We start from the raw sequence: 23144 nt of genomic DNA on the forward strand, positions 1-23144 counted from the left end.
CTACTATTCTCATTGTATAACCACGATTTGTGCCGCTAAATATGCACATTTTCGAACAAACAATATATGTATTGTGTAATATGATGTTATAGGACTGTCATCTGATGAAGTTTTGAGAAGGTTAGTGAAAAATTTAATATCTTTTGCTGGTTTATTCGCTATCGCTAACGTGCATGAATCAATGCTGCTGTGTGGTTGGCTATTGTAGTAAGCTAATATAATGCTAAATTGTGTTTTCGCTGAAACACTTAAAGAATCTGAAATATTGGCTGGATTCACAAGATCTTTGTCTTTCATTTGCTGTACGCTGTGTATTTTTCATAAATGTTTTATGATGAGTATTTAGGTAATTCACGTTGCTCTCTGTAGTTATTGTAGTTGCTTTGGTGAGAGTTGTGATGGTGGCTGCAATGTAAAACTATGATTTATACCTGAAATATGCACATTTTTCGATCAAAACATATGCTGTACAATAAATATGTTATCAGACTGTCATCTGATGAAGTTGTTTCTTGGTTAGTGACTATTTCTATCTTTATTTGGTCGAATTTGTGATAGCTACCTATGCAGGAAAAAAATGGTGGGGAAAAAAAGTTGTGTCTTTTGCTATGGTGGTTAGCTAATAGAAATACATATTGTGTCTTCCCTGTAAAACATTTTAAAAATCAGAAATGATGGCTGGATTCACAAGATGTGTATCTTTCATTTGGTGTCTTGGACTTGTGATTTCATGAACATTTTATTATATGATATATGTAGTGTTGTGGTGTCTCTTGTCATGATGTGTTTTGTCCTGTATTTTGATTTTTAATCCCAGCCCCCGTCCCCCTTTAGGTAGGTCGTCATTGTAAATAAGAATTTGTTCTTAATTTGTTCTTAATTAGTTTGACTGACTTGTTTAAAAAAAAAAAAAAAAATACTAATTTGTTTGCATGTGAAACGACGGGCAGTGGTCTATCTTGGTTAAGTTATACAAGTCTTTGACTATACTTTGCGCACTTCCGGTGGTCGCCATATTGATTTTTTGTCGATGTTGAAAACACACGTTCTTAAATCCTTGTTCAATTTTATGTCCAACTTTTCGTATTATTGTTTTAAATTGTGGTATCTGGTTATTTGTTTATAGTTACTACCTGAAGGGTAGCAACACAACAGCCAAGATGCCGCGTATCATGATCAAGGGGGGTGTATGGCGAAACACCGAGGTAAATTGGCGTAGCTAACGCTAGTAACTTACGTCTGCTGCTAGCTTCCAACTAAAATACATTTTTTTTTAGTTAACTAAGTCAACTCCAGGTTAATGAACTACCATGTAAATGCATTCACTGAATTAGCCACTCGACAGCATGTAATTCACTGCATCACTTTAGCTAACATTAGCTGGCTAGTCAGCTAGTTAGCTAACAACATTAACCTTAGTCGTAATAGCTCACTAGCTGAACTTCAATGTAACGTTAGCTAGTTGACATTAACTAACTAGTAATATCTACTAGTTAACGCCGTCTTTAAATTATAGTTGTCTGCAGTTTAAACTGAATTTTCCTCGGGGATCAGTGAACAATTAATTAATCAATAAAATATTACATCCTCCCTCTTTCTCCCAGGATGAGATACTGAAGGCAGCGGTGATGAAATATGGGAAGAACCAGTGGTCTCGTATTGCCTCCCTGCTGCACCGCAAGTCTGCCAAACAGTGCAAAGCCCGCTGGTGTGTGTGTGTGTGTGTCTCTTTCTCTCTCTCTCTCTCTCTCTCTCTCTCTCTCTCTCTCTCTCTCTGACGTTAAAACCGGTGTGTGTGGCATGCATGATAAGCTGAGCCCCAAATAAGACTGAGTGGTTTCTGTGAGTGTGTGTAGATACAGTTCTCTGTGTATCTAATGTGTTGTTTTTGTGTGTAGGTATGAGTGGCTGGATCCCAGCATTAAGAAAACTGAGTGGTCCAGAGAAGAAGAGGAGAAGCTGCTCCACCTGGCCAAGCTTATGCCCACCCAGTGGAGGACCATTGCTCCTATCATAGGACGCACCGCTGCCCAGTGTCTGGAGCACTACGAGTTTCTACTGTAAGACCCACGCAAAAACACTTTCTCTCTGTGTTCAGAGAAGACCTCTTGGCGTCCATGTTCTTATGCATTTTCTTGGTGTATGTGTATAGAGACAAAGCAGCCCAGAGGGACAATGAGGAGGATACAGCTGATGATCCCAGGAAACTGAAGCCTGGAGAGATCGACCCCAACCCTGAAACCAAGCCCGCTAGGCCTGACCCTGTGGACATGGACGAAGGTACGTTTATTTATTTATTATTTAACCTTTATTTAACCAGGTAGGCTAGTTGAGAACAAGTTCTCATTTGCAACTGCGACCTGGCCAAGATAAAGCAAAGCAGTTTGACACATACAACAACACAGAGTTACACATGGGACAAACAAACATACAATCAATAATACAGTAGAAAAATCTATATACAGCATGTGCAAATGAGGTAGGATAAGAGAGGTAAGGCAATAAATAGGCCATGGTGGCAAAGTAATTACAATATAGCAATTAAACACTGGAATGGTAGGATGTGCAGAAGATGAATGTGCAAGTTGAGATACTGGGGTGCAAAGGAGCAAGATAAATAAATACAGTATGGGGATGAGGTAGATTGGATGGGCTATTTACAGATGAGCTATGCACAGGTGCAGTGATCTGTGAGCTGCTCTGACAGCTGGTGCTTAAAGTTAGTGAGGGAGGTAGGAGTCTCCAGCTTCAGAGATTTGTGCAGTTCGTTCCAGTCATTGGCAGCAGAGAACTGGAAGGAGAGGCGGCCAAAGGAAGAATTGGTGCAATGCTTCTTCGGCTCGTTGCTGTTCAGTCAACTTGCATGGTTTATTAAAATTAAATAAATAAGACCAAACCAGCTATTCCTGACTGTGTGTTTCTGTTTGTGTGTATAGATGAGCTGGAGATGCTGTCCGAGGCCAGAGCTCGTCTGGCCAACACTCAGGGCAAGAAAGCCAAGAGGAAGGCCAGAGAGAAACAGCTGGAGGAGGCCAGGTATATACAGGCACACCTTTTACACACCAGCACAAATGTGTGTTTCAAATAAGAGCTGTGTCATGTAAATACAACAAATGCAGGATTTGTCATTTGTGAACTGCATAACTTTCAGACAGACATTTCTGAATTTGCTCTCATAGTGAGGGTACTCGATTAAGCTGGCCTGGTGCCTAGTGGGTGTAGTTTACACCGGGTGAAAAGTGATTGCATTCATTTTGGAACTGGGCTGCCTCCAGGCGTGAGCCACGCGCCCCGTTCTGGCTGATGGCAGCGTTGTCTCAAAACAAAAGTGATGTAGGTTAAGCACGTGGAGTAATGAGTAGGATTCTGTTTTCACATGCAAAAGTGATTTATTTTGATAAAACTATTTTGCCTTCCCAATGAAAACTAGTTTGAGAATTCAAACATTTATATATAGAGAGATATATGTTTCTGAACAATGCATCATTCTGCCTTGTTGACAACATGACCGAGTGGCGCAGATTACTGTTCAATTTGAGCAGGGCGTGTGTCCATCACCGGTTTTGCATGTTCATAGCCCGTTGCAACCCGGTCCATCTTAATCGAATCCCCTCAATGCCTACCACCAAATCAAGAAAACGTTCAACCCTGACAAACATACACGCCCTCTCTTTCTCCTCACTCCCAGACGACTGGCTGCTCTACAGAAGCGCAGGGAGTTGAGGGCAGCAGGCATCGACGCTCAGAAGAAGAGGAAGAAGAAGAGAGGAGTGGACTACAATGCTGAGATTCCCTTTGAGAAGAAACCTTCTCAGGTAACACATTACATACACATACATCAACGTGTGTGTGAGGTGTGTATTATTGGGGCTAAGTGTTATTATATTATGATTCTAGGGTTTCTATGACACCAGCATGGAGCTCTACGAAGGTCTGGAACCAAACTTCAAACGCCTGCGACAACAACACCTGGACGGAGAGCTACGCAAGTCAGTCACACACACACACCCAACTTGACGAATGCCACAAGTATGATCTGATTGGGCCGTTTATAGATGGGATAATTTGACAGTTTGAATGTGAGGGGGAGAGAGCTGTGTGTGCCTGACTGTGTGTCCTCAGTGAGAAGGAGGAGAGGGAGAGGAAGAGGGATAGACAGAAGATCAAGAAGAAGAAGGAAAGTGATCTTCCATCAGCCATCCTCCAGACCAGCGGAGTAGCGGAGTTCACCAAGAAACGCAGCAAACTGGTGCTGCCTGCACCACAGGTAACAACAACGCTGACTGTGTGTGTGTGTGTGCGCATCTCTGATGCATAGCTACAGGAAGTAGTGAAGTTTGTCAGGCCAGTGAAGTTTGACTGCGTGTCTGATGTTGTCTGGCTGACGCTGTCTGGCGTGTGTAGATCTCTGATGCGGAGCTGGAGGAGGTGGTTAAGCTGGGTCAGGCCAGTGAAGTGGCTCGTCAGACCGCTGAGGAATCTGGGATCACTAACTCCGCCTCCTCAGCCCTACTGTCAGAATACAGCCTTTCCAACAGCGCCATGGCAACTGGGCTACGCACCCCCAAGACCCCTGCTGCGCAGGACAAGATACTACAGGTACACACAGTCACTCTCCCTTTTTCTCTGTCTCAGGGTATATGAAGAAAGCTGTCCACGGTACATATTACCATTCAATGTGAATCATAACATCAAATGAATGCCAATACAATACCTCTGACAACATCTCTCTCTCTCTGCAGGAGGCCCAGAACCTGATGGCTCTAACTAACGTAGACACTCCTCTGAAAGGAGGTCTGAACACTCCTCTCCACCAGAGTGACTTCTCAGGAGTCACACCCCAAAGACAGGCAGTACAGACACCGAATACTGTACTGACCACACCTTTCAGGTACACACGCAAGCCATTCACACACACGCCAGCAGCATACCACCTTGCATCCCACTGGTGGCTTGCCGCTGAAGCTAAGCAGGGTTGGTCCTGGTCGGTCCCTGGATGTTGGAGAGCCAGTAGGAGGCACTCTTTCCTCTGGTCTAAAAATAATATTTCAATGCTCCAGGGCAGTGATATGGGACATTGCCTTGTGTAGGGTGCCGTCTTTTGGATGGGACGTTAAACGGGTGTCCTGACTCCCTGTGGTCACTAAAGATTCCATGGCACTTATCACAAGAGTCGGGTTGTTAACCATGGTGTCCTGTTTAAATTCCCAATCTAGCCCTCATATCTTCATGGCCACCTAATCATCCCCAGCTTCCAATTGGTTCATTCATCCCCCCTTCTCTCCCCTGTAACTATTCCCCAGGTCGTTGCTGTAAATGAGAATGTGTTCTCAGTCAATTTACCTGGTAAAATAAATTAACATGCCATCCATTCTCCCACACACCTAATTCTGTACTGACTAGTGGCACACACTATTGCTGTTGTAGAACCCCGGGTCCAGGGTCTGAGGGCGGTATGACCCCCCAGGGAGCGTTAACCCCTAAAGGACCGGGTACTGTGACCCCTGGAGTAACCCCTGGGCGCACCCCTCTACGAGACAAACTCAACATCAATACTGAGGAACAACTAGCAGACCCTGCCTACGCTAGACATCTGGTAACACAAACTACTATTGAAATGGCTACTGTTTCGAATTTGTTTTTGTGTATGTATAACGTTATTTTCTGTGTGTGTAACTTTATTTTGTGTGTATGTGCGTAGCAACGAGAGTCGAGGGAGCAGCTGAAGCTGGGTCTGATGTCGCTGCCGATCCCCAAGAACGACTTTGAGATCGTTCTACCAGAAAACGCAGAGACTGAACTGGAGGAAATGGAGACGGAGACTGGATACATGGAGGATGCCTCAGAGATAGAGCTACGCAAACAGGTAACACTCGGTCACACAGACCCACATGCATACAACTCATATAAAGCTCTACTCTTGACTATCCCCTTTTGTAACTGTGTGTGTGTTGCAGGCTGCCCGGGATGCAGAGCAGGAGAAAGAGCTGAAGCTGAGACACACTGCTGTACAGAGGATTCTACCCAGACCATCAGAGGTAAGCACACACAGTGTGACTCTCTCACACACAAGAGTTCAAGTGCTGCATCACCTCCCCTTCCCGGCTACAGCATTAGTGACAAAACTAATGCAGAATTGTGTGTGTGTGTAGGTGAATGAGTCTATCCTGCGTCCGTTGGGAACAGATCCTCTGTCAGAACTGCAGCAGGCTGAGGAGATGCTCAAGAAGGAGATGATCACTATGCTGCACTTTGACTGTCTACACCACCCACCAGCCAACCAACAGGTAGGTGTATACACATACATAAACACACACAGGGCTGCGTTTGGAGCAGAACTAAAGTACTTTGTTTATCCAACCACAGCGCAGCAAACAACGAGGGCCTGCCTCCACCTCCAACAACGCAGAACACATCGCCCACCTGGACAGACACCCCTACAAGCCAATCAGCAATGAGGAGCTGGCACATGTAAAACACACACACACACACCCCTACTATCCAGTGTTTCCCAACCTGTTTCCCCTGCAATGTCATGGTCTCCATCTGCTGTGTTTTAGTCTTGTTTTAGTATGCCTCAATCCTAAAATGAATAGGAAAACTGTCTAGGAATAGGAAAGATGGACACTGTCTAGATGGAGTACTAGGGATGGGTACGGTTAATCGAATATCCGAACGGACGTTAGTATTGGCTTACTTGAGTTCATTTTCAGATTTGTTTTAAAAAGGCCTAAAAAAAACAATGACAAAGCTTTGTCTAAATTACATTTTAAATGATCCTTGTGATATTGTTACCTACAAGGATATACCATGACATTAGAAATTCTTAATATAATGAAACCACTATCTTTTGAATGTATACGGAACAAAAATATAAATGCAACATGCAACAATTTCAAAGATTTTACTGAGTTACTCTTCATGTAAGGAAATCAGTCAATTGAACTAAATTAATTTGGCCCCGACTCTATGGATTTCACATGACTGGGAATACAGATATGCATCTGTTAGTCACAGATACCTTAAGGGGAAAAAAGGTAGGGGTGTGACTCAGAAAACCGGTCAGTATCTGGTGTGACCACCATTTGCCTCATGCAGCGTGATGCAACTCTCCTTCACAGAGTTGATCAGGCTGTTGATTGTGGCCTGTGGAATATTGTCCCACTCCTCTTCAATGGAGTTGCTGGATATTGGCGGGAACTGGAACATGCTGTCGATCCAGAGCATCCCAAACATCCTCAGTGGATGACATGTCTGGTGAGAATGCAGGCCATGGAAGAACTGGGGCATTTTCAGCTTCCAGCAATTGCATAAAAATCCTAGCGACATGAAGCAACGCATTATCATGCTGAACCATGAGGTGATGGGGGGTGGAGAATGGCACCACAATGGGCCTCGGGATCTCGTCACGGTATCGCTGTGCATTCAAATTGCCATTGATAAAATGCAATTTTGTTCGTAGCTTATTCCTGCCCATACCATAACCTCACCGCCACCATGGGGCACTCTGTTCACAACGTTGACATCAGCAAACCGCTTGCCCACACGGCGCCATACACGTGGTCTGCGGTTGTGAGGCCGGATGCCAAATTATCTAAAATGATGTTGGAGGCAGCTTATGGTAGAGAAATGAACATGAAATTATCTGGCAACAGCTCTGTTGTACATTTCTGCAGTCAGCATGCCAATTGCACAGTCCCTCAAAACTTGAGACATCTGTGGCATTGTGTGAAAGTGACCTTTTATTGTCCCCAGCATAAGGTGCAGCTATGTAATGATCATGCTTAATCAGCTTCTTCATATGCCACACCTGTCTTGGCAAAAGAGAAATGCTCACTAGCAGGGATGAAAACTGATTTGTGCACCAAATTTGAGAGAAATAAAGCTTTTTGTGTGTATGGAACATTTCTGGGATGTTTAATTTCAGCTCATGAAACATTGGACCAACACTTTACATGTTGTGTTTATATTTTTGTTATCAATGTAGGTTTTATAATGGTGCATTGAGTTACAGCTGCCCATTTGGCCCTCCAGTCTGCCCAGACATCAGTGTGCTGTTTTTCCCACTTCGAATGGCAATTACAGGCGTCCACATAATGGAGTTTCTACAAATCAAATTTGATTAGTCACATGCGCTGAATACAACAGTTGTAGACCTTACAGTGAAATGCTTACTTACGAGTCCCTAACCAACAATGCAGTTTTAAAAAATACAGATAAGAAAAATAAATAAAAGTAACAAGTAACTTAAGAGCAGCAGTAAAATAGCAAACTATATACAGGGGGGTACCGGTACAGAGTCAATGTGCGGGGGCACCGGTTAGTTGAGGTAATATGTACATGTAGGTAGAGTTACAAGACCTGAGATCAATGCAAAATACTCACCAGAAAACATTGTTGGATCAGAATCTGTTCTAAAATCATAATTTTCTTTCACTGTTGCTGTTCGCCAAAACTACAGAGAAAAGCAGTCTGTCTGCATTTTACCTCTGCCATGTGCATTTTTGGTCATTTTGATTGGTCAAGAGTGTAAAAATTAATAGCATTTCCACTATGGTCCATGCTATCTGGGATCCTAGAGACCATCCCTACCCCATTGAAGTTGACATTTAAAATGGTAAGGGTTAAGGTTGGGTTTAGGGTAGGGACATCCCCGGATTGCATTGACCTTTCGACTATCCAGATACACGTTTAAAAAATATATATTATATAAAATAAAATCCCTACAGAGTAGAGTAACTTTGTCCACGCAATGTGGACATTTGTGTGAGATGTGTAAATAATAGTGTTTGTGACTTCTCCCCTCCCCGCAGGCCAGTGAGTTGCTGAGCCAGGAGATGGAGGTGGTGAAGGCAGGTATGGGTCATGGGGACCTGTCCATGGAGGCCTACAGCCAGGTGTGGGAGGAGTGTTACGGCCAGGTGCTGTACCTCTCCGCCCAGAGCCGCTACACCAGGGCCAACCTGGCCTCCAAGAAGGACCGCATAGACTCCCTGGAGAAGAAACTAGAGGTGAGACCACATACACACGCTATCATGTCCTTTTTACACTAGAAGCTGCTGGGCCATAGGTAACTCATGATGTATACCACATGTTTATGATGTGTGTATTCCTAGATCAACCGAGGCCACATGACGTGTGAGGCCCGTCGCGCTGCTCGTCTGGAGCGTCGTCTCAAGGTGACTATAAACACTGACCTATACTCTTTCTGTATGTCTCTCAAAATGTTTCTAGACGGTACCATTGCTGTGCTGTAGACCTACTGAAGCAGCATGGTGAAGAACTGTGTTAGCAGGGATATGTCTGTATGTGTGTAGGTGTTACTAGGAGGGTACCAGTCCCGTGCTGTAGGCCTACTGAAGCAGCATGGTGAACTGTGGGAGCAGGTTGAGCAGGCAGCTACGGAGCTCCACACCTTCACTGAGCTGAAGAAACAAGAAGACACAGCGATACCCCGCAGACAAGAGGTACACATACTTTCACACACCCCGCCATATCACACAAACACCAGATATCTACACACACAATCAGCAGCCTGTTTATTGGACTTCATTTTCTCTTTAGGCTCTAAGGGAGGACGTGGAGAGACAGCAGGAGAGAGAAAAGGAGCTTCAGCAGAGATATGGAGACTTGCTGCTGGAGAAAGAAGCTCTGCTGTCTGCTAAATATTAACACACACCCCTACTAGAAACCCCATACATGCTTTCTATACACACACACAAATCACTAACACATATTATAAAAACATGTTAAGTTTTAGTGACCCTCGTCTCGCTGTCTAATTGTGTGTTGATAGGTAAACATATTTACAAGTGAATGATCTATTGGAGCTCTGCCTCTTCATGTCATATTGATGTCATGGTCCACTGCTTAGAGCATGCCCAGTAGTTGCCTAGTGTTGGTCTTTCCTCTGGTGAATGTGTCTTTTCATTGGAATAAATTATCAATACAAATCTGATTTCTCCCTAAGACCTGTTTGCTGTATGTGGTGTTTGTCTGCCCCTAGGATTTTCTACCTGCAGCAAACCTAGTGGATAATTCTGGAAATACCAGTAAAAGCAAAGTGCCTCAAAAAGCATGGCCTATGAAATGTATAGAGAAACTTGTTCTTAGCAGTGTTTTCAGGGCTATTGGATGATAATCTGTTTTCCTACAGTTCACATATGTGTTGGAAGATGCCATATTGACAGAAAGCTAGCTTTCCATCCAATTGGTGAGATTTTCATGCAAATTCTTCCCCCAAATGGACTTGTTGCGGATAAAGAGTGCTTGATGACAGTGCACACAATGTACTTTTTTTATTTAAGTTTTCATGTACAGAATTTTTTTACTGTTTCCATTGCATTTTCAACTCTGATAGTTTTGTCACACAAACTGTTGCATTAAAATACCAAATGTACCTACTCTGGTCTTGACACGTGTGCTCTAGCCAACAGCTCACTAGTCTACATGAGATTGTTGTGGATAAGAACGAGAATATTTTAATTTGTGAAACGGCAGTCAAGCATCGATCACGTCACCAGAATAAGACCCTAAATATTTATTGGAATGGAGCATCAAGATCACTGCACTTTCACAACTTATTTCAGCTGTAGCTTAATAAACTGCATGGTTTCCCAAGTCATAGTGGGAGGACCACACACCATGTTGTTCACATGACTCCAAGTTGACTTCGTTATGGTTTTAATATTATTTGCCACCATATCTCGCATAAATCATTGTACTGACAAAAAGATCCCACCATGTCGAACGAACAAATTCTGTCGGCATTTATAAAATTGTAACAGACCGTATTTCCATCACAGCTGTCATGAAGATTATTTTTATTCAGTATGGCATAAAAACTGGATGGAAATGTGGTTGGTGTTGAATAACTGAGTCAGTCTAATCAAATAGCTTTATTAAAGACAACTTTTTATATAAACCAGTGATGCATAATCAATGTGAGTGAATGTGGCCAAAAAAAAAAAATGAACCGGACACTAAGGCTGCATTTACAAAGGCAGCCCAATTCAGATTTTTTTCACTAATTGGTCTAACCAACCAGATCTGAAAAATATCTGAATTGGGCTGCCTGTGTAAACGCAGAGTAAGTGACATATGACAGGAAGTTGTCTGGGCTTCAACAGAAATAGATAACTTCCTGTCTGTCTTTATGGTAAGAATCTCAAATCATAAAAAAACAGCCTGTCGAACCATTTCTCTTCTGCCTTTAGCAGGCCAGGAACGCCATCCCATTCCCCCTATTAGCACTCTGGAAGAGGAGAGAGGGACCATGTTTGTTATATTGATTACTTCCAACCAGTTTGTTTTGTGAGAGGACAGTCCTACAGTGCATATAGGAAGTTGGGGAGGGAAGAGGAATGAAAGGGAGATGAGTGTACCGTGTGTCTGTAACTGTAGCGTCTGATGGCCTCTCTGATGTGGCAGGGCTGAATGGCTCCACTGGGAGGCTCCACACCACTCACTGCTGAGCTCTGAAACACACACACTTTAACACACGGTATACACAAGCTGTGCAACACAAACAAAATAACTATTTTAACAGACCTTCTTGCGTTTCCTTTGCCTGGTCTTACTGTCCAATCCCAAGCCTCCATTTGAGGGCTTAGAGGAGTGGGATGAGCCAGGAGTGGAGGGGGGCGTGGTCTCTGGAGATTCTGGATCTCTCTTTACCTGGGAGAGAGATAGCGACAGAGAGAGGGGGAAGGTAGAGAGGTGGAAGGGAGAAAACATGTTTTAAATGAGCGGCCAGTAGGAATAGCAAGTTAGCTAGCTGCTACTCCTGTTAGCTGGCTAACAGAGGAGTGTGTGTGTTAACTTACCTCTGTATTGCTGTGGTAGTGTATGAAGCTGGCAGACACAACATGGCTGAAGGGGTCTGTCTTTGGAGTCATATCCTGTTTCACTAACAGAGACAGATCTACCAGCTAGAGAGAGAAAGAGAGGGAGTGAATATTGTAATCCAAACAGAACAACAATACAGCCCAAATAAAAAAATACTACAGTTTACTATAGAACACTATAGTACCTACTATAGAATTCTGCAGTAAACTGTAGTATACTGTAGAATCGCATACTCCACACTGTAGTATCTCTCGATCATGTAGTACTTACCATAGAATGTTCTAGTATACTGTACTATACTACACATTTTAGTATCCCTCGCTCGTTTAGTGGTGACTTTAAATTTTGTATTATACATATGTCCCTACCCTAAATATATACTGTATTATACTGAATACTTTACTACACACTGTATACAACAATTCTAGACCTTACCGTGAAATGCTTACTTACTCTGCATTGTTGGTTAAGAGCTTATAAGAAAATATTTGCTAAATAAACTAAAGTAACACAATAACAAGGCTATATACAAAAAAAATAAATAAAGTAAAAAAAGTAACAAAATAACAATAACGAGGCAATATACAAGGGGTACCGGTACAAAGTCAATGTGCAGGGGTACAGGTTAGTCGAGGTAATTGAGGTAATATGTACATGTAGGTAGAGGTAAAGTGACTATGCATAGATAATAAACAGAGAGTAGCAGCAGCGTACAAATGAGGGTCAATGCAAATAGTCCAAATAGCATTTTGATGAACTGTTCAGGAGTCTTATGGCTTGGGGGTAGAAGCTGTTAAGGAGCCTTTTGGACCTAGACTTGGTGCTCCAGTACTGCTTGCCGTGCAGTAGCAGAGAGAACAGTCTATGACTTGGATGGCTGGAGTCTTGACAATTTTTAGGGGCTTTCTCTGACACCTTCGATCGTGTAGTGCTTACTATAGCATTTTGTAGTATACTGTGTAGAATAATATACATCACACTGTAGTATCCCTCGATCAAGTAGTGCTGACTTTAGATTTTTTAATCAATTGTACTTCTAGCTAGGTTTACGGGTAGCTGTTAGCTTTGTCAACTTTGTTTTTATTTTAACGTGCTGTCCTTGGGGACCTCATGGCAGGGATTTCCTCTGAGGTTCCCCCTCGATCGTGTAGTGCTTCGTAAACTCAGGAAAGAAAAGAAACGTCCCTTTTTCAGGACCCTGTCTTTCAAAGATAATTCGTAAAAATCCGAATAACTTCACAGATCTTCATTGTAAAGTGTTTAAACACTGTTTCCCATTGCTTGTTTAATGAACCATAAACAATTCATGAACATGCACCTGTGGAACGGTCGTTAAGACACTAACAGCTTACAGAAGGTAGGCAATTAAGGTCACAGTTATGAAAACTTAGGACACTAAAGAGGCCTTTCTACTGACTCTGAAAAACACCAAAAGAAAGATGCACAGGGTCCCTGCTCATCTGTGTGAACGTGCCTTAGGCATGCTGCAAGGAGGCATGAGGTACTGCAGATGTGGCCAGGGCAATAAATTGCCATGTCTGTACTGTGAGACGCCTATGACAGCGCTACAGGGAGACAGGACGGACAGCTGATCGTCCTTGCAGTGGCAGGCCACGTGTAACAACACCTGCATAGGAACATCACGAACATCACACCTGCGGGACAGGTACAGGATGGCAACAACAATTGCCAGAGTTACACCAGGAACGCACAATCCCTCCATCAGTGCTCAGACTGTCCGCAATAGGCTTAGAGGCTGGACTGAGGTAGGCCTGTTGTAAGGCAGGTCCTCACCAGACATCACCAGCAACTACGTTGCCTATGGGCACAAACCCACCGTTGCTGGACCAGACAGGACTGGCAAAAAGTCCTCTTCACTGACGAGTCACGGTTTTGTCTCACCAGGGGTGATGGTCGGATTTGCGTGTATCGTCGAAGGAATGAGTGTTACACCGAGGCCTGTACTCTGGAGCGGGATCGATTTGGAGGTGGAGGGTCCGTCATGGTCTGGGGCGGTGTCACAGCATCATCGGACTGAGCTTGTTGTCATTGCAGGCAATCTCAATGCTGTGCGTTATAGAGAAGACATCCTCCTCCCTCATGTGGTACCCTTCCTGCAGGCTCATTCTGACATGACCCTCCAGCATGACAATGCCACCAGCCATACTGCTCGTTCTGTGCGTGATTTCCTGCAAGACAGGAATGTCAGTGTTCTGCCATGGCCAGTGAAGAGCCCGGATATCAATCCCATTGAGCACGTCTGGGACCTGTTGGATCGGAGGGTGAGGGCTAGGGCCATTCCCCCCAGAAATGTCCGGGAACTTGCATGAGGAAGAGATGCACTGCAGTATTTAATGCAGCTGGTGGCCACACCAGATACTGACTGTTACTTTTGATTTTGACCCCCCCCTTTGTTCAGGGACACATTATTCCATTTCTGTTAGTCACATGTCTGTGGAACTTGTTCAGTTTATGTCTCAGTTGTTGAATCTTGTTATGTTCATAGAAATATTTACACATGTTAAATTTTCTGAAAATAAATGCAGTTGACAGTGAGAGGACGTTTCATTTTTTGCTGAGATTATATAAATGTGTAGTATAGTGTAGAATACTCCACACTGTAGTATCCCTTGATTGATTGATTTTATTTGACTATTTAAAAACACAATACAAACACAAATATGGATACAATGCATTTAGAAATTTGTCGAGAATAACACAAGAAAGTTGAACATTTATTTCCATTGTGATCCTAGTTAAAACATGTTACACATTAACAGCTAACCCACATTAAAAAATACTTTAGCATACTAAGGTCTAAATATTGTAGTATTACTATATTTATATACTATAGTGTTCATTGTAGTGTTTTTGCAGACTTTACTGTAGTATTCAATGTGTTTTTGCGGGCATCAGTGTAGTATTGTAGTATTTACTGTAGTGATTTTGCGGAAATGACTAGTATACTGTAGTATTTACTGTAGTGTTTTTGTGGACAAGACTAGTTTACTATAGTATTCACTTACAGATCAGTCCATGCACATTTTTACTCCTGAACTTATTTAGGTTTGCCTTAACAAAGGGGTTGAATACTTATTGATTCAAGACATTTCAGATTACATTTTTTAATTCATTAGTAAAAATTTCTAAAAACATAGTTCCACTTTGACAATATGAGATATTGTGTCTAGGCCAGTGACACAACAAAATGTGGAAAACGTCAAGCGGTGTGAATACTTTCTGAAGGCATTGTGGGACTCCAGAAAGTCACAGATTATAAAGGGAAAGCCAGCCACGTCGTGGACATTGACACCTTCCCCCCGGACAAGCTAAACACCTATTTCGCCTGCTTTGAGGAAAACACAGAGCCGCAGAGGCGGGCCTCCGCCTCTAACGAGGAGTGTGAGCTATCGTTCTCGTTAAACCTCGCAAGGCTGCCGGCCCAGACGGCATCCCAAACTGCGTCCTTAGGGCATGTGCAGACCAGCTGGCTGGAGTGTTTACGGACATATTCAATCTCTCCCTATCCCAGTCTGTTGTCCCCACTTGCTGTGGACCAATAACCTTTGATTTGATTTGTCCACAAAAATATTACAGTGAATACTAGTATGCAGCAGTAAAGTCAGCAATAACACAAGTAAATACTACAGTACATTACAGTCATGTCCGCACAAACACTACAGTGAATACTATAGTATTCTAAAGTCATGTCTGCAACAACACTACAGTGAATACTATAGTAATATCCGCAAAAACACTACAGTGAATCATATAGTGTTCTACAATCATGTCTGCAAAAACACTACAGTGAATACTTTAGTATACTACAGTTATGTCCGCAAAAGACACAATACAGTGAATACTATAGTATACTACAGTCATGTCCGCAAAAACACTGCAGTGAATATTATAGTATACTGCAACTTTGTCTGCAAAAGAACCACTACAGTGAATACTAAAGTATACTACAGTCATGTCCGCAAAAACACTGCAGTGAATATTATAGTATACTACAGTTATGTCAGCAAAAACTCTACAGTGAATCATATAGTATACTATAATCATGTCTGCAAAAACACTACAGTGAATACTATATACTTCAGTAAAGTCTGCAAAAACACTACAGTGAATACTACAGTATACTACAGTAGAGGTCGAACGATTATGATCTTTCAACGCCGAGGAGGACCAAAAAAAGCCGATACCGATTAATCGGCCGATTTTTAAAATGTATTTGTAATAATGACAATTACAACAATACTGAATGAACACTTATTTTAACTTAATATAATACATCAATAAAATCTATTTAGCCTCAAATAAATAATGAAACATGTTCAATTTGGTTTAAATAATGCAAAAACAAAGTGTTGGAGAAGAAAGTAAATGTGCAATATGTGCCATGTAAGAAAGCTAACGTTTAAGTTCCTTGCTCAGAACATGAGAACATATGAACGCTGGTGGTTCCTTTTAACATGAGTCTTCAATATTCCCAGGTAAGAAGTTTTAGGTTGTAGTTATTATAGGAATTATAGGACTATTTCTCTCTATACCATTTGTATTTCATTAACCTTTGACTATTGGATGTTCTTATAGGCACTTTAGTATTGCCAGTGTAACAGTATAGCTTCCATCCCTCTCCTCGCTCCTACCTGGGCTCGAACCAGGAACACAACGACAACAGCCACCCTCGAAGCAGCGTTACCCATGCAGAGCAAGGGGAAAAACTACTCCAAGTCTCAGAGCGAGTGACGTTTGAAACGCTATTAACGCGCACCCCGCTAACTAGCTAGCCATTTCACATCGGTTACACCAGCCTAATCTCAGGAGTTGATAGGCTTGAAGCACAGCGAAGAGCTTCTGGCAAAACGCAGGCAAGTGCTGTTTGAGTGAATGCTTACGAGCCTGCTGCTGCCTACCACCGCTCAGTCAGACTGCTCTTTCAAATCATAGACTTAGTTATAACATAATAACACACAGAAATACGAGCCTTAGGTCATTAATATGGTCGAATCCGGAAACTATCATCTCGAAAACAAGACGTTTATTCTTTCAGTGAAATACGGAACCGTTCCGTATTTTATCTAACGGGTGGCATCCATAAGTCTAAATATTCCTGTTACATTGCACAACCTTCAATGTTATGTCATAATTACGTAAAATTCTGGCAAATTAGTTCGCAACGAGCCAGGCGGCCCAAACTGTCGCATATACCCTGACTCTGCGTGCAATGAACGCAAGAGAAGTGACACAATTTCACCTAGTTAATATTGCCTGCTAACCTGGATTTCTCTTAGCTAAATATGCAGGTTTAAAAATATATACTTCTGTGTATTGATTTTAAGAAAGGCATTGATGTTTATGGTTAGGTACACATTGGAGCAACGATACGCACCGCATCGATTATATGCAACGCAGGACATGTTAGATAAACTAGTAATATCATCAACCATGTGTAGTTAACTAGTGATTATGATTGATTGATTGATTGATTGTTTTTTATAAGATAAGTTTAATGCTAGCTAGCAACTTACCTTGGCTTCTACTGCATTCGCGTAACAGGCAGGCTCCTCGTGGAGTGCAATGTAATCAGGTGGTTAGAGCGTTGGACTAGTTAACTGTAAGGTTGCAAGATTGAATCCCCCGAGCTGACAAGGTAAAAATCTGCCGTTCTGTCCCTGAACGAGGCAGTTAACCCACTGTTCCTAGGCCGTCATTGAAAATAAGAATGTGTTCTTAACTGACTTGCCTAGTCAGATTTAATAAAGATTAAATAAAGGTGTAAAAAAAAAAAAATACCAATTTCCGATTGTTATGAAAACTTGAAATCGGCCCTAATTAAATCGGCCATTCCGATTAATCGGTCGACCTCTATACTACAGTCATTTACGCATAAACCCTACAATGAATACTATAGTATACTACAGTCAGGTCCGCAAAAACAGTACAGTGAATACTACAGTAAAGTCCACAAAAACTCTACAGTGAATCATATAGTATACTAAAATCATGTCTGCCAGAACACTTCAGTGAATATTATAGTATACAACAGTCATGTCTGCAAAAACACTACAAAGAATACTACAGTAAAGTCTGGGTAAATACTTTAGTATACTACAGTTGTCTGCAAAAGAAACACTACAGTTAATACTACAGTAAAGTCTGCAAAAACACTACAGGTGAATACTATGGTATACTACAGTCATGTCCGCAAAATAAACACTACAGTGAATATGATAGTATATATTACAGTCACGTCTGTAAAAGAAATGACACTAAATTCTACAGTATACTACATTAATGTCCGCAAAAACACGACATTGAATACTATAGTATACTAGAGAAACACTACAGTGAATACTACAGCCTTAAAAACCACTACAGTGAATACTACAGTAAAGTCCGCAGTATTTTTTTAAATTGTGGGACACTTAGTTCTTTAACTAGCAGTGGTCTGGTAGACACACACACATACCTGAGCGGTGGTCTCATAAGCCAGATAGGACAGGATCTCCATGGCAACAGTGTTGGGCTTCACCTCCAGACTGCTGCAGTCCAGCCAGTCTCGGAACTTAGACGCCTTCTTAGCTACACACAGACACAAACACAGACACACACACAACATCTATCAGAGACTGAGTCAGGGATTAAATGTTGGGAGAAGAAGCGTTACTCACCAAAGCTGAGCTGCCGACTCTCACAGAACTCACTGTACTGAGCACTGTCCATCCCTCTGGTCTGTCTTTCCAACCTCTACAGAGAGGAGAGGTAATGAGAGAGTGTGGAGAGAGGAGTTAATAATCACTGAGGGGAGCTGCTACCCAGATACCACTTTAACACACTGTGTATGTGTGTCTGTCTGTGTGTTCTGACCTCCAGTCGTTCCAGTTTGACGTCATCTACTTCCTGGTTGTCAGACAGGGACAGGAACTCTCCCGTCTGGTCCACCCAGGACAAGAAGTCTCCTGCTAGCCGCTGGCGCTTGTTACTCCCGGCAACAACCCACCTATCTAGTAGTGTGTGAGTGAGAGATAGAGGGGACAATGTTAGCCCTCTAAGCTAAAGTCTAGGCACTCTCTGGGAGTACTGGAAGCTAACAAGTCTTCAGGCAGGGTTAAAGTTACCCGTCACTGGGACGGATTTCCATTATATGGATTCTGAAGAGGTCCTTTTTTGAGATCAGTAAATGGGGCTGGTTTGGAAATGACTGACAGAAGCAAGTGTGTTCTACAAAATATGTTCTCAAATATTACATTTTCTCTGTTAAGCTGTGTGCACTGAACTGACATGCATGATTGTTGATGACACTCTGATGTTCAGATGAAGGGAATGACATAGTCTATAATGTGCACCACAGCAGAGCTCAACTCAGACAGAGTTGTGTAGCCGGCCTACTGTAGCTGCTGGCAAAATAATTCTATACATTATCACTCAGGATGAAACTTTTCAGTGCTACTATTTTTGCCATTTAATGTTGTTTTTAAAACAAAATCAGACAACCCCATAGAAGAATAGTTTACATAGTTGGCTTATTGTTGTGTTCTTTGCCAGAAAAATATTAATCTCGAGGCGCATTCAAGGGAAACATGTAACATTATTCTGACAAGCAGTCAATGCACAACCATTCTTAATGCAATCGCGGAAAAATATTTTTTAAAGCAGTTTTGGCCTTAAAAAAAAAAAAGAGGAAAAAAGAAAGATAGTTCTACATTGCTACCACGTTTATTTCTCTACTCCTTCTATTGTGCGTGTGGCATTCTTTTACAAATGCAGCTTCAAGCTTGGTTTTAGGCGCAGCTGCGCAACAGAGCTCTTAAAGGGGCAATGTCGTCTTAAAAAGGGAAATGCCATACTTTGTAACAAAAACAAACAAAAAAATACGATTTTTCGGGTAAATAAAAACAAATAACTATTTATATATTTATAATAAAATAATAATAATTAATAATAGCAATCAGGATGTAGTGTCCAATGGGGTAAATGCAGATGGACCAACCCCATGCTTCAGCCTATGTACATTTTATAGCAACTATGCTGCATCAGTTGGGCTACAGGTGATAATGCTTATTGCTAATAGCACATCTGATAATATAGGCCATGCATAGGCTATATGCCTGGTCCAATATAATTTTAACAACATTTTTACCAATATGTTTTTGGGCCCACTTCTGGAGGTGGAAATTATATTTTAGATGGTGTCAGCATAATTTTATTTTCATTAATTTGAGAGTAGAATGTCCTTTTAAAAAGTCACCAGAACTGAGCTTCTCAGTCCTTCTACATAACATTTTTCCAGGGAGGACCACAGACCTCCTAAGCAAAGGGGACTGAAATTGGTCAAACGTGCAGTTTAATACATATACAACATGATCCTCTTTCCTTAAAAGTATGATGGTCACAAACGTTTTACATGAAAGGGGAGGATAACTTGACCCCAGACAATAGATCTGAGATCCACTTAAGTTTCAGTCATGGGATTTTCTTTGCTTTACATGTACTGTGTCAAGTACCTGACTCCAGTGGTTCCTCATCTTCAATGGTTTTCAGCACTTTAGACTTGTAGTCTCTGAACTGTAGATACCTTAACAACCTCCTCACCTTCTTCTGTAGGGAGAGAGAGAGAAGATGAAGAGAAAGTGATGGGAGAGAGAAGGGGAAAAGAAAGTGATGGGAGAGAGAAAATATGATGTAGTCTAAAATAATACTACAGGCCTCCGGTTTTCTAGTTAACGCCAGTCAGATGAAATCAGTACTTTACAGGTATTGCAGGCAGAAAATAGTGTGAGTGTATGGTTTGTCTGTGTATGGTGTGTCTGTGTATTGTGTACGTGTGTATATAGCTGGTGTGGACCTTGTCTCTCCTCATGAGGAACAGGATGTCCTCAGCTGAGATGACCCTTGACCCTCTAAGGACCGCCCCCTCACACGCCTGCTGTAGCTTTACACACACACACACACACACACACACACACACACACACACACACACACACACACACACACACACACACACACACACACACACACACACACACACACACACAAAGGGAAGAGAGGAGTGATATGAGCTACTGTTTCGTAGTTGAAAAGGTTTGTCAGTATCAGAGAGAGAACAGGGACTAAAATGTGTGTGTGTGTGTGTTACCAGGTTGATGAGTTGGGTGTGTACAATGTCCTCCACCAGAGCAGCAGTCTCATGTAGGGGTCTGCGAGCATCTCCCAGAGCAAACCTAGAACACGCACACACACACGAGACGGGTTAGAAACACACACAGACACAGGATGCAGGCTCTGTTCTAGTAGGTGAGGTTGAGGGATGTGGTGTATCTCTATGCAAAGGTTGGGTTGAACACCTGAGTGTCTGTGAGTGTGTGACGGCAGTGATGTCATAGTCAGATCAATGTGGTTCGTCGAATGAGGGTGGAGCAAGGGAGTATGGCGACCACGCTGTGGTCCGAACGCCATCACACACACCGCTCCAGGACCACAGAACCACAACGCAGACCGTCTTAGCGTGGCAGACCAGGAGCCGACCACACAACGACCCTTCGTCACTACGGTCAACCTACTGCTGAAATTAGCTGGTTACTCTGTGATACACTGTTGTCATGGCATCCAACAGCCTTTTCAGCCCGAGTCAACACAACCTCTACTGGGGTAAGTGAGATCCATATGTCTACCTGTGTGTGTGTGTTTTTTGGGGGCAATCTGACTCAGTGTGTGTAGTTACATCATGCTCTGTATTTCGGGGATGAAGCTGGTCCGTGTGGGTGGGCGGTCCCTCGCTGAGCTGGAAGAGCCTGCCATGGGACTGCTGCTCATCACCTACACACACACCCCAGGGTCGTGTTCAGGAAGACAACATTACAACACTTTATGATAGAAATATAGGCTACTGTGTAGAACAGATATAATCGTTATTACATAGTCATTGCATAGGGAAACATGTCAACTCTATAAAATACATTTACATCGGCACATACGGTTTATTAACTGAAGTTGTTGGGTGTGTTGACTCAGTCGTAATATTTCAAGTCAGTTTCTCTATGAACTAGTAGCCTAAACACACACCACAGTTACACAAACATGTATTTGGTAGCACCGAAAAACAGCTATACACAAAAACACACTGTCTACAAACACACACACACACACACACACACACACACACACACACACACACACACACACACACACACACACACACACACACACACACACACACACACACACACACTGTGGTCTGCGGTAAACAAAAGAACAGGATGGAGTCACTCAACCAGAATTGAGCTCAGGCAAATCAGCTGTTGCTATTGTCACAATATGGATTTGACTGTTTTTGTTCGCTGCTTGGCTTAACTCTTAACCACTGCCTTCCTCTCCCTCCCTACCTCCCCTTTCTCAGTGTTTGCATGAGCGAATCCTGTAGGACACTCGTTCCTGTATTCAAACCTGTGGCCGTAGACAGACAGAGAGAGAGGATGTATAGCGCACGCACACACGCAAGCACACACACTCCCATTCTCCAGCTAGTAAACAGGTCTGTCACTTTCTCCCATAACCCAGCCAGAACCACTCAAATTGAAGTTACCGGCAAATAGTAAAGTGGGCTAGTTGAATGTCTTTAGAAGGTGTTAGAATAATGCAATCTTACCGTGATTCAACGATTTAGTAGAATATTATTTGTCCCTCGTCATTGGTTTCTTTACAAACCACTGCTGCACTTGGATAAGCTGCTTTTGACGTTTTGTCGCACAGTGAAAGACGTCAGCAATGTTGATTTTGTCACGGGCTAATTGTGCCACCTGGTGGACAGCAGCTGACAAAAATAGTTTGGCCTGTTTTATGGAGGTTGTGCGAAGTCCTGCCTGACGTGTGTGTGTGTGTGTGTGTGTGTGTGTGTGTGTGTGTGTGTGTGTGTGTGTGTGTGTGTGTGTGTGTGTGTGTGTGTGTGTGTGTGAGAGAGAGAGAGAGAGAGAGAGAGAGAGAGAGAGAGAGAGAGAGAGAGAGAGAGAGAGAGAGAGAGAGAGAGAGAGAGAGAGAGAGAGAGAGAGAGAGAGACTGTGTGTGTGCTGTTTAACCCTTCTTTTTACTTTTTTTTAAACAATACTTAAATACGTATACAATACAGTTATGTATGAATGACAAGAAAGAAAGTTGCACACTCTATATGCTCCCAACAATGTTATTTACTAGCCTGTTGATTGCAGCCAACTGTTTTTTAGCAGATTTTACTTGTTCTATGTCCTCTGTGGCTTCAGAAGGCTTTTTGCTTGTCGGCTAATGAAGATCGAGTTT

The 23144-nt window shown here is 42.5% G+C and overlaps 2 protein-coding genes across 4 annotated transcripts; one reads left to right on the top strand and one right to left on the bottom strand.

Moving 5' to 3' along the window:
• The first annotated feature begins 1008 nt into the window (after positions 1-1008).
• Positions 1009-10399, top strand: LOC120023094 (cell division cycle 5-like protein). Its single transcript, XM_038967059.1, has 19 exons — positions 1009-1205; positions 1605-1708; positions 1899-2060; positions 2153-2280; positions 2937-3036; positions 3689-3815; positions 3898-3989; positions 4123-4267; positions 4405-4599; positions 4743-4891; positions 5428-5596; positions 5702-5866; positions 5958-6038; positions 6153-6287; positions 6367-6471; positions 8814-9011; positions 9117-9179; positions 9318-9467; positions 9565-10399. The coding sequence occupies exons 1-19, from the start codon at positions 1161-1163 to the stop codon at positions 9670-9672; spliced, it is 2421 nt and encodes an 806-aa protein (XP_038822987.1). The 5' UTR covers positions 1009-1160; the 3' UTR covers positions 9673-10399.
• supt3h (SPT3 homolog, SAGA and STAGA complex component) lies at positions 10278-22596 on the bottom strand. 3 transcript variants are annotated; one of them, XM_038967061.1, is made up of 12 exons: positions 22501-22596; positions 21577-21671; positions 20992-21076; positions 20699-20779; positions 20358-20451; positions 18721-18857; positions 18525-18600; positions 18323-18435; positions 11826-11930; positions 11551-11676; positions 11385-11477; positions 10278-11254 (listed from the first exon to the last, which is right to left on the bottom strand). In XM_038967061.1, the coding sequence occupies exons 2-12, from the start codon at positions 21666-21668 to the stop codon at positions 11213-11215; spliced, it is 1044 nt and encodes a 347-aa protein (XP_038822989.1). In that variant the 5' UTR covers positions 21669-21671; positions 22501-22596; the 3' UTR covers positions 10278-11212. The 3 variants fall into 3 exon arrangements, with proteins under 3 accessions (XP_038822989.1, XP_038822988.1, XP_038822990.1); XM_038967060.1 differs by having other exon boundaries at positions 20699-20785; XM_038967062.1 differs by lacking the exon at positions 20699-20779.
• Between the last annotated feature and the right edge of the window lie 548 nt (positions 22597-23144).

This window comes from Salvelinus namaycush, chromosome 28 (assembly GCF_016432855.1).
Source record: "Salvelinus namaycush isolate Seneca chromosome 28, SaNama_1.0, whole genome shotgun sequence".
Classification (NCBI taxonomy): Eukaryota; Metazoa; Chordata; class Actinopteri; order Salmoniformes; family Salmonidae; genus Salvelinus; species Salvelinus namaycush.

Excerpts from the sequence above, each read along its gene's own strand:
- LOC120023094 (XM_038967059.1), top strand. The coding sequence starts at position 1,161 with ATGCCGCGTATCATGATCAAGGGGGGTGTATGGCGAAACACCGAG. Across the intron at positions 2,281-2,936 it reads CCCTGTGGACATGGACGAAG|ATGAGCTGGAGATGCTGTCC; the intron begins GTACGTTTATTT and ends TTGTGTGTATAG. Across the intron at positions 3,816-3,897 it reads TTGAGAAGAAACCTTCTCAG|GGTTTCTATGACACCAGCAT; the intron begins GTAACACATTAC and ends TTATGATTCTAG.
- supt3h (XM_038967060.1), bottom strand. The coding sequence starts at position 21,668 with ATGAGCAGCAGTCCCATGGCAGGCTCTTCCAGCTCAGCGAGGGACCGC. Across the intron at positions 21,077-21,576 it reads CCCGAAATACAGAGCATGAT|GTTTGCTCTGGGAGATGCTC; the intron begins GTAACTACACAC and ends TGCGTGTTCTAG. Across the intron at positions 20,452-20,698 it reads TCCTCATGAGGAGAGACAAG|AAGAAGGTGAGGAGGTTGTT; the intron begins GTCCACACCAGC and ends CTCTCCCTACAG.